The sequence below is a fragment of the Nestor notabilis genome, unplaced genomic scaffold (genome assembly GCF_000696875.1).
Source record: "Nestor notabilis isolate BGI_N333 unplaced genomic scaffold, ASM69687v1 scaffold29093, whole genome shotgun sequence".
NCBI lineage: Eukaryota > Metazoa > Chordata > Aves > Psittaciformes > Psittacidae > Nestor > Nestor notabilis.
The window spans coordinates 83,934-95,913 of record NW_009921071.1 but is presented as its reverse complement, the minus strand read 5'-3'; the positions used below and the strand labels follow the sequence as shown (position 1 = coordinate 95,913).

General features: G+C 37.8%; 1 protein-coding gene across 1 annotated transcript in view; it reads left to right on the top strand.

The window, feature by feature from the left end:
• Positions 1-10,041: 10,041 nt before the first annotated feature.
• The window catches only part of REV3L (REV3-like, polymerase (DNA directed), zeta, catalytic subunit), a gene marked incomplete at its 5' end in the record, with an annotated part of 75,547 nt that continues 73,608 nt past the window's right edge, over positions 10,042-11,980 (top strand). The window contains one exon of the mRNA XM_010010987.1: positions 10,042-10,231. Within this exon, the coding sequence (XP_010009289.1) occupies positions 10,042-10,231 (190 nt within the window). The remainder of the gene's footprint in view (positions 10,232-11,980) is intronic.

The window sequence follows — 11,980 nt, the reverse complement described above, 5'->3', positions numbered from 1 at the left end:
AGCTTAGAACATACTAAAGATGTTAAGAACTTCTTTAATGAAATAAAAGGATACGTGTGATAAGGAGTATCAAGTGTCCCAGGTTTGCTTATGGGTGTCTGAAGAACAGTGCTTTTTTTTTGTGAAGCGTCTTTTATCTTTCATCAGCTAGATGAACAGGCTGACATGGCAATTACCTGTGACTGGGAGATCTTAATGCAAACACAAACGAAAAGAAAAAAAATCCAAAAAATATTCATAGAATGTTAGTACCGTTTGAAGAATAGAGGAAGAGAAACAGAATGTGGTGTCATTTATTTGTTGACATAAACTAATCTGATTCATGAGAGTGTGTGTACTCTACAGTGTATCATTTTTCTGGATTACACAAGCTTGATGGTGTTCAGGAATTTATAAATAGTCAACGTTTCTGAAGAGTGTCTATAGAAGATAATACTGATGAAAACACTGTTAACCTTATCACAGTTAATGTCAGAGTTCTTTGTCTACAGTTTAGTGTAACAAATAGTCTTTGGCAATAATTTATGCTGCTTTTTTCCTAACTAGCTATCTAGCTGACAAGAAAATACCTCTGAACAAGAATGTTTCTCCTGGATTTGTTTGACACAGGAAAAAGGCGAATTGTGGCTGGAACAGTGCACACTCATTTCAGTATTTAATAGGCAGTGAGTTTCGTGGGGAGGCGAAAGTTCAAGTTCAGTTACCAACCAAAAACTTTTTCTCCTTTGAATGTATATGCACCAGTTTCCATTTATATGTGGCTTGTGTTATGTTCACCAGGCAAGACCCATGAGATAGCTAACAGAACTGGTGTAGCAGTAAGGATTCTTGATGAAAGCTGGTTGAAGGAAATGGAAACCAAAGGCTGTGTGACTACTCTGCTCCCCTTTTTTTACTTTTAACTTAACTTGTCATCCTTTACAGGATCTGGGTAAACATCCTGTAAAAAAACCATTAGTTTATCTGGGACTAGTAAATACACTCTTTTTCTATTCAGCTATTTTTTGGTCAGTGTGGTCTAATGCAGTCTGCCTCTGTTGCATTCATGTAGTTGCTTTTCTTACTGGAATAGCAGCTTGGCCTGTGTTGCCAGCCTGTGCATGCTAAGAGCCTGGTATGATAGCTTGGATCTGTAGCTGGGGCCAGCTACATTGTCCTCTTTCATGTGTTTAGTTCATTTTAGCTGGCATCCTAGTGACTTTAGACACTCATTCTAGAAATATTGCTGATACTGTCCAGCTGCTTACCTGAGTAATCTGTTAATAGAGTAAGTAAGAATAGCATTTTGTGTATGGCTCATTTTGTAGATGGATGTTTAATAAGCAAATACATAACCTCTCATTGTGTCTCTACTACTTTTAACTGAGAAAAAAATGCTGTTGCTATTTGTCACAATTCTCAAGTCATCAGGCTTGTGAAGAATGGTTTGTATATAACTCATCCTTGATATCTGAGGTGCTTCTTTGGTTTCTGTTATTTGAGGAGACCTGTACTTTTAAATTATCTTCAGCATCTCTGGACTTCCCTGGTTCTAGTTTGACTGCGTAACAGTAAATTTCATTAGTTGTATATTTTTTCTACATTTTCCACTATGGATTCAGTTATTTTTGCTGGATGATAACTGTAGGTAATAGCTGTTCCTTTCTGATGGTGTACATTTACATCCTATAAATGGTTAGATTTATCAGTAGTACTTCTGAAATTGGAGACGAGATTGTGACTAGATTGTGATAGGAATTCAGAAAAGGTCTTAATCGGTTCAGGGCTCGTGGAGGTATTTTTATGGAGATCATGAAAGTATCTTCACTGAGTTGACACTTTAAATATCCCATCTTGGTGTTTGTGCTTTTCTTGGGGTTTGCTTGTTATTTATGTGAAAAGGAGTAACAGCCTCTCTTGCATATTGGAATCAGAAATACAAGTTAAAAATTTTCAGTAAGACAAAGACAGTAGCCTTGCTTTTGGGGCTTACAACTTGTATTTTCCATCAGCAGTAATGCCAAGTATAACCTTTGAAGCCTCTCAGACTAGATTTACTTCTTTTCTAGACACCTCATAGTTCAAAGTGTCTAATAGACTTCAGTTTTGTGTGACAGTAGCATGGTGAACCAGGTGGTCTCTTAGGCTAAATGCTTCAAATTAGTAAGACCACTTATATTTTATATAAGTGAGCAAATTAATTGAATGGATATCAGTTGGATATCAGTTGAATGTTTGATAACTTAAGTGTGTACTTAAGCACTCAGTAGAAATCAATGTTTCAAATGTAGCTTTGTTTGATGCTAGGTATGCTATTATCTTTGAACCTCTGAGCAGTAGGAACATCTGTTCCAGGGTTCTCAAATCTCTGCACCTTGGGACCTGGCACGTTTGCTAGAGAACTTAAGAGGAATTTGTCTTTTGGAAGATAATGGATGCAAGGAAGCTTGTGAACTTCTTGGTCAAATCTAGAAACTGCCCACAGATCTGTGATTTTGGGGAGAGGATCTTTGTGCCACTTTCAAAAGCACAACAATACAGTTACGCTTCTGGGTTTGGAGGAGGGTGCCCTGTCCCCCAAACAAATGATACATTGCATTTTCTTCTAATTCGTGGGATCCCATCTGCTTTTAGGAGCTTACTGAAGTGGTGTGATGCTTACTCCAGATTTTTATCTTTGTTTTTGAATATAGCAAGAAACTTCCCTTATACCAAACGTTGTTGGTTGTTTTTTTGGTTGGTTTTTTTTTTTTAACCTTTTTTCTGTTGTGGTATCTTAGATGTTTGGGAGGGTTTGAATTTTTCCTTTTTTTATAAACATAATTCAACTTTACATCTGAATATTCTGCTATTCTCTCATCTTTGTTTTTGCCCATAGTTCAAGTGGAAGAACAAATTTGTTGACTTCCTTTTCTTGCTGTACTGAGCCATCTTGTAGATGGAAAATTGAGGTCATATTTTTTCATATGGTCAGGTTGTATCAATTTTGCTGTTGCTAAAGTTTTAAAGGAAGCTGGGTATAGTTTCAGGCTTTAGTGGTGTGAGATAAAAAGGATCGCAGGGAGCCTGCTATTTGAAGAATAATACATTTAGTAGTGTGATTCTAGGCCTACAGATTTCTCATGGAAGTTTGCTTTCCTTTCCTTCCAGGCTTGCTGAGATGGACATGACAATATCCTGAATGGGGTACTGCTGCTTGTTTAAACACTGTTCTTTGTCTTCCAAATTATTGTATGCTCTTAGAACCAATCTTGATTTTGTCTCAGAGTATTCCTTTTGTATATTTATCGCTTTAATAGATCTTTCTAATATGAAAGTACTGTTCACATCAGTTTCACAATGAGAAAGTACTCATCCATATTAGTAACTTGCCCAAGGCCACACACGAAGTCTTCCTAGATGGGAATTGAACACCTGCCTCTTTGATTCTAGGCTAGGTTTTACTTCAGTATGTGCCTAATTATACAGAGATTTCTAATTTTAAATTAAAGATTAAAAACCCACCCCTTCTCCCTCTGTAAGGATTTCTACTTCTAAGGTGAGGAACAGTCTAGTCCTAATGAGTCATAGGCCCTCATTTTCCTAGTGGATAAGCTTTGGTTTTTTCTTTTCATGAGAGCAGGGGTATTTATTACGTGTTACAAGGAACAGTTACTGACTAAAGAATTAGAAATAAACCAAACACTCCATTTGGATTCAAACAAACGTAATTTAAAAACACTTTTTTTCTGTCCTGTTTACAGAAGTTACTGAAATAAGTGTTTTCTCACATAACAGGGAAGAACCCAAAGGCTTTGTACAAATACCTAATATTATATATGAAATATGGTCTTTGAGCTCTGTTCTTGATTTTGTTTTGAGGATATCTTGCTCCTGCAAGGTCTTATTTTATTATTCTTGTTTTCCTAGTATTCAGTGCTTAAGACTACAATGTGTGTAGTCCTGCCTTTTTCTCACTCCTTGGAAAAAAAGCTGACTTGATTCAGGACTCTGAGAAAAGGTTAAGAGTTTCATTTAATCACTGAAGAAGTTACATTAATGTAATATACTACTAAAGAACTCTTTGACATTAAAAGGTTAAACTGTTACATGTGTGAAGGACATAGCAAACTTTTTAAGAGGAAAAGACCTTCCCAAGTGTTGCTGGGGAAGGGATTTGTCTTCATCAGAGTATTAGCTTACTTGTATCAACCTACTGTATGTGTGATTCATTTTCTTTCCGTGAGAGGTAAAGAATGGTGACTTTAACTTCATAGACTGTGTTAGCACTATAATGTAATTGACTCCTATACATTTTCAGTAGCTCAATTCTGAGTGATGTTCAGTGATCAGTGTCTTGACAAGCTCACCCGGTAGCGATCCATTTAAGCAACATAGCTAAACTGTGCAGGAGATGCTCATGTTGCACCTACCTAGCAGGTAGAGTAAGGCCTCTGGTTATAACTTGATGTTGCTCTCTGAAGCCTGTTCCTGGAGAAAGGGTAACTGAGATTGCCTATATAGTATGGTAACTGTTATTGTGGGAAAGAAATTACTTTGAAATTGGGTTCTAATATCCCATTTACAAATTTTAATTTTTAAAATAGGTTTTCTAACAGGGTTAATTTTCTCACTCTGTAGTCATCATTGTTCAGAGTTTTGGTTTTGTTTGTTTGGGGTTTTTTATCTTGGTGGTTCAACAGTTATTTGAAAATGCCTGTCTTTTAAAGATGGTGCTGTTATGTCTTTTGGTTTCTAATGACTTTGCTTTATTATTGCTGTTAGAGGAAGGAAATCCCTCATGACCGTCTAGCCATTTCTGTATCTTGCAGTGACACATTTGTGTGCATTCCTCTGCTAATGCTGTCTACGTTTAGTCCTGCCAGTCTACAAAACTGCACTTAAAGTACTTTTAATAGATGGCAAGTGTATAAAAATCTCTTTGTCTTCCACCTTCTGCATGCTTTTGTCTAATCTCCAGCCAGAATTTTCCTAAAATCTTGGGATTTTGCCATGTATATAAGTGCTGCTGCATTCTCCTTTTTATTCCCATTCCACTGGATTTTACAATCATCTGGGAGAAGTGGATCATAGTTCAGCAATTAAAATAGAAGTTTCAGGGAGCGCTTCAGCAAAATTTGTTGTTCATTTACATATAGGAGTGGATTTCATGTGGTGTTGCCAGTGGCTCTGCTTAGCTTCTTATAATGGGATCAGATTGTTCTGTGGCAGAAATATCACAGCAAAATGTTTGTGTGTGGACCAGCATTGAGATGTTTTCTGAATCATAGTTATCTAATTCTAAATCCTAAATGAGATGATGTCTGTTAAATGTTTCCAGTATTGACTTCAGTTTGTGAGGGTTCTATAGGCAGCTCCTAAATTCAGAATTACAGGATAGGAGCTTAATGGCTTTGATTTAAAACTGTATCACAACTATAGGACATGTTCTCATTCGTTACTAGAAATCTCAGATGCAGGGATTTTTTTATTTTAGAATCATCCTATCTAATGCATAAAGGATACTGAGGCTGAAACATGCCTCACCTGCAGAGTCAAGCTCTTATTCTTACTGTAGAAATCTTGCATTCCTGTCTGTGGTGGTACAGATTCAGGTCTGCAGACCTTTGCCTATAGTCTTGTGATTAGGTCAGTCTAATGTGAAAACATTAGGTTTGGCTATTCATAGAGAAAACAGATACTAGAAGCTAGTGTGTGGCTTCTTTGGGGTTTCTTGACCTCAGTATTGACTTGTAAATTCCAGTGTACTTTAATATTCTAGGCTACAAACTGTGTTGGTTTAGGATCATCTACATGCTCTGCTCAGACAATTCTCCCATGAGAGTGGAGGTCTTCCAGAGGAGATAACTGGAGGCAGTATCTGCAGGAGCTCTTCGTTGCTGGAATATGAACCAGCAGGTAGTCATGTGTGTGGAACTGCAGAGCAGATGGATTTCTGTCTTCTCCTTTAAGACATACACAGATCTCCATGTGCTAGCTGTGCTGTGGTGAATCCTTAGGTGCTCCTTGTATAACTTGTTTGCAAACTTTATTCCTGAATTGAACAATACCATAAGATCCCTTATCCATAGTTTTCACATTTTTCTTTTGTACAGAAATTTCTCCAATTTGATCTCAGTGGGAGGATTTCTAGAAGTTTAAATCAAAATCAATTTTTTCAAATGGTTAAAAAGCACTTACTTGAGGAGACTTGAATAATAATCTTCAGGTTCTCTAGCTAGTTATACTGTGAAATCCAGTGTTTTTATGCTCGGTCATGGGAGGGCTGGACGAGATGAACTCCAACCCAACCGTTCTGTGATTCTGTATAGCTTGTATCTCAGTTTTATCCATACCAGATCATCCTGTATTGCTGAGCATTTTGATGGTCAGATGATGTCGGTTTCTGCATCTTCTTAAGTAGTTTTTGAGCAACTTTGTGTTCCTTTATCATACTGGTTTCAGTTCTCCTCTAATTATCTTGAAGTTGTTTGTCTTTAGGGTTGCTACAGACTCAAGGATTATGCTTGGTTACGTGTTCCTAATAGTAGTGCGTACGGCAACCATCTTCAAAAAAAATATCAGGCTGGCTAGCTTAATCTCTCTTGCGGGTTTTGAATATACAAAATGCTATATTTTGGTTTAATACTTCAATAACATTTATGCTGCTTGCTTTTGTAAGTATGAGTTTGGGGGGTGGGCTCGCTTTCTTTACTGTCTGAAAATACTGCATTTGTATTATTTTTTAAGTATTGATTCATTATTATTATGGCTATTCATCAGTATTGACAGTTACTTTGCAGTTTCTCCTTTTCAGCGAAAATAGCCAGTTTGCTATCTCAAGGCTTTGTATGTTGCCTCTTTTCTGTTATAGGAACACCTTTTGTGTTCCTTCATTTACCACTTCATTCAGTGCCTGAAAAAGACTTGTGAATAAGCCTCAGCTTTACTTCTACTTTTCTGTATGTTTTCTCAGCAGCCCCTTGAATCATACACTGGGGTGCTTGATTTGTAACCTGCAGATAATTCAACCAGTGCAGAGCCCATTCTTTAAGAGACTGTGGGCCAGAGAAATTGTTGGGGCAACAGCCTCCTCCTGGCTGATGAACACATAATCACCACCAGTCCCAGCATTTACCTACACATCATGTTCATTTGTTCATTGAGTCATCATGTGTATGGCTTGTGTACAGCATGGTCATGATGCACATGCACAGTGGGTCCATGATGAGGCCACAGCATGAAACATTTTGGTGGCCTGTCCCATCTGAAAACTCTTGGAATCCATTCCAGGTGTCCAGTTTTGCATTGGGAAATTCTGAGGAGAGTGATCATAGAAACTGTATGGCATTTCTGCAGAATCTGCTGCTGAGTACCACTTCCACTGATTCTACAGATGTAAAGAAACTGATGAAGAGATGTAAAACTAACATCTGCTGGTCACTGTGAGTGGTGGCTGTAACAGTTGCTGCTGTTACAGTGGTACAAACTTGCTTCTGTCTGTATCTCTGAAAAGAAACAGGAGCATAAGATTGGCAGATTTAAAGCATAAAACTTCTTAACCTTATCCCAAGCCAAGTTTTTAATTTATGTTGATTGATGAGTCTGGGGGGCCTGAGATCCTCAGTGGGTAGATTTCTTTTCTCCTTGTGGCTCTATTGGAAAGAATCCACTAGAATTTGTAACGGCTTAGTGCAAACCATGATTGCTATTACTGGAGTCTGGGCTTCAGGCTCAACACCATGACATTTGGTGCAATTTGTTGCTTTTATATAAATGATGGAAGCAAATTACTTTGTTCTTAACACTAGCAGGGTAAGACCCCAAATATCATGGTAAATGAGTCAATACTAGCAAGGATCAAAGTAAGTAGCTATAAACCCACATAACTTGACAGCTACTGGCCTAATAGGAGTCTTAGATCAGCAATAGCTTGTTTGCTGTCTTGGCAGAATCAAAACTGAAAACAGCCTAGTGTGTATGTTTTATATGATTTCCCTGAAGTTAGGTGATAATTTGACTCTGGCCACTTTAAAGGAGTGCATGGGAAGGGGACAGAAGGAAATTCAAGGAAGCATTTTGTGTTATTTTTTTATTCAACAATAAAATGGCATTTCAGTTCAGCAAGAACTGTTAAATAGCTGCAGTAGAAATGGACTGGGTTTTGAATTTAATTAACTTGAGTAATGAGGTGCTAGCTATAAAAGCATTATTAATTATTTGTCTTACATAACTTGAAAGAAACCTGGATTTAAGTATAGTAAATTTAGACTGTCTTTCTGTTCTGTTTATTCTGGTGCTTTGCAACTTTGTTTTCTGGAGGAACACAAATTAACTATAACTCAGAATATTTGGGCAACCATTAAAGCAAAGGTATTTTTTCAAGTACTGTCAAAAAGAACAAAAGTTCATAGCTGTTAGTGTAAAACACCCAACCTCTAGCTTGTAATTTCTCTTTCTTTAGTTTCCCCTTTTCCTTAGTGTATTATTATTTGAAGTACATTATCAATAAATAAGAAAATTCTTCCCCTGAAATAGTTAAAAAGCATGGGCAGAATTCATCATAGATGATGACCTCAATGTTATGAATGCATATATAGGTTGTATTTAAACATTGATGGGGGTGACTTAATAGGAAGAATAAAATTCACCTTGGAAAATGGACTGTAGTACTATCCTTTGAGCAATTTCTTTCATTTCCAGACATTATGTGAAGGTCTAATAAATATTTGAAGAAATAACAATACATCTGACCTCCAGTTTAAAAAAAAAAAAAAAAAAGCGATGCTGTTTATGGTATTTGGAGGAACGCATTGCACAGGTGTAAAAATTTGCAAGCAGCTCTGATTCTGAAGCTCTGTTTTTTCTTTTCTTTAATGGACTTAACGTCAGTCTGCACTTGGTGGCCAGTGGTGCACTGTGTGGGTATGAATGAGTGTAAATAGTTCAGGCAAGGTCCACCTGCTGGGAATTAGTCTCAGATTGAAAGGATGGACTTTTGAAAGTGTTCCAGTTGTTCTTGTGGACCAGTGAAGTTGTGCTGCCTCTTTTGTCTGTAATATTTACATCCTGGTTGATGAAAGCACTACCTTTAGATAAAATTTTGCTATCTTCATGCAGGGACTTCATCCATACAAAATGCAGGATGGTATACTTTGCCTGTCATTACGGTGCAGTGGGGGTTAATCGGCAACATGTGCTCATTCTGTTTTTCCATAAACTTTCTCGTTGAGCAGTGAAAAGTCATGAATGATTTTTGCAGCTGAAAGGGTGATGAGCAGGGAGTGATGTTGGTTTCAGCAATGCTCTGTTGTATTTTGGTGAGGAAAGAACAGAGAATGCACATTACAGTTGAGACTAGACCCCTCAAAACCATGGTAGGTTTGGGAGATCCTGGTCCATGTCACTGTACTGCCTTGTCTGAAGCAGCAGCTCAAGCTGTGGTCTAGCACAATGGTTTTCATGGTCTGTTCTTTCATTCTGCTGTTGAAAGCTCATGAAAGCTAATGCTGAGAAGTGTGTTGTTAGAAGGCTAGAATCTGCATATGCAGTAGAGTAACCTCTCAAGGATCCACAGATTTTAGAAGTTGAAAATCACTTGTTTTTTCCCATATCCCAACTTATGCCTTAGTGTAGTAGATGCTCTGGGCATTGTTTTTGATTTCTGAGAGGTTGTGTGTTCTTTCCAGTGAAGAACGGGAAGAACTTGGATCTGCAAAATTTTCACAAAGGCTGAGAAACCATTAACCATTTGACACTGATTTAGTATGCAAAATTATTCTCAGAGAGTTGTGTTATTAGTACAAAGAAAATCATTAATGGCAAATTCTGCTGTTACACAAGTGTAATCCTGTGTATGTCGTGTGACCACATTTGTTCTGTATTGCTTTTGTCAATGAATCAAGTGGTTGAACTGCTCTAAATCGGTACCTTTTGTTTGAAGTACACCTGAACTTGTTTCATAAATTTATCCTGTCTGCAGAACGTGAAAATAACCTGAAGAAACCAAATTTAGGGACCACTTAAAAGAAGAAAAAGCTGTAGTCATTAGAAAATAAATGTTGGTTTGTTGGTTTTTTTTAGGTCAGAAGACTTGTCTCCACTTACATGGTATCTTTCCTTACCTCTATGTACCATATGATGGTTTTGGACAGCATCCGGAATATTACCTTCGTCAAGTGGCATTCAGCATTGACAGAGCACTTAATGTGGCTTTAGGCAATCCATCTTCTACTATTCAACATGTTTTCAAAGTGTCATTAGTATCTGGAATGTAAGTATGACCTGTTAGAATTTTTGGTTATTTGTTTTGAAATGGTTTTGTAGTTGTACTACATAGAAGCACTTACTATGGACTTGGGTGACTGCAGTGCTTTTTCTTTTTCTTTTCCCCTATGTGTGTCTTCACACAGGGCCTGTACAACTACTAAATAACTTTTCTCACTTGCTTTCGTTTTAACATGATCAGCAGGTTTTCCCCCTAATGCTTAAAACAACCATTTTTCCTAAACTTGGATCCTAGCGAGGATCTTCAGCCTAGTGAGATTCCTTTTAGCTTTTTCTGTCTCTGCTATGACAGCAGTTCTTTCCATCCAGCATTTTCTACCTGTCTGGGTTATTCTAGGGTCCCTGTGACCAGGCATGTCTTGCAGGAGCCTGACTCTTAAGTCTCCTTTATTTGTTCATCTGACACCTTTAGGAAGCACATCACAAGAGACTTGTCAGGTCATGTCTATCCATCTGATCCTCCCAGCAGCAGAGGCCATGAAATGGAGGCTTTAAGCATTAGCTTAGAATCACAGAATAGAATAATAGGATAGTTTGGGTTGGAAGGGGCCTTAAGATCATCTAGTTCCAACCCCCCTGCCACAGGCAGGGACATGTTCCATTAGACCAGGTTGCTCAAGGCCCTGTCCAGCCTGGCGTTGCACATGGCCAGGGATGGGGTATCCGTAGCTTCCTTGGGCAGCCTGTTCCAGTGCCTCACCACCCTCATAGTAAAGGACTTCTTCCTTGTATCTAACCTACATCTCCCCTGTTTAAGTTAGAACCCATTACCCCTTATCCTGTCACTATAGTCCCTGATGAGTCCCCTCTCTCCAGCATCCTTGTAGGCCCCCTTCAGATACTGGAAGGCTGCTATGAGGTCTCCACACATCCTTCTCTTCTCCATTTTGAGTCGTCTCTTGATCAACTTCTATTTAACTTACATAACCAAGTACTGAAAAATATGTCTAATCATAATGACTAATTGGAAGCTGTCCTGGAGGAACACAGTTAATCTATATATGCATTGAATTTTTCATCTTCAAAACAATGTAAATGCTGATTTTCAATACTGTGCAGCACTATCTTTTACTTATTTTTCTTCATTCACTTTTGAAATATGTACTTTCTAACTGTGTAGTTTAGGAAGATAATCATTCTGTTCCCAGCCAGTTCTAGTAGTATCTTTTAGATATTGCTAGTAAAGTGGCTGCAGTTTCATTTTCACTTTTAATCAGAACTTTTTGATGTGTTTTTTGCAGTAACAAGGAACGTAACCCAGCAGACTTCTCCTTTTTGTTCTTTTTCTGAGAACTATGTGAATTGTAGTATAGCTGTTCATCTCAGCCATGAAAGCTGGGCAGAGTAAACTGCTGAAGATAATATTTCCTCAAATCAGTGAGAAAACAACAGAGGGACATTAGGAGAACCTGCCTTTTTTAAATCTCTCTAGCCCTAAGAGCTTCCAGTCAGTCATTACAGAAAATCAGGTGCTCATTGCAGTAGGAATGAGTGTTTCGTGTATTTTGTTTGCTTGAGTAAGAGGCTAATAGGAAGCACCTAACAGCAATTGTAATACATCTTCATCTTTAGCTGGATAGACAGACTTACGTAGTCACAGAAATCTGTTTGTTTTCTTCTGTTCTGACCTGAGTCAGATTATGCTTATAGATGATACTGTGTTGAGAAACCTGCAGGGTTTTTTAAATCTTGGAGATTATTTTCTCCATTCTCTTCTGCATTAGCAGGCAAATTG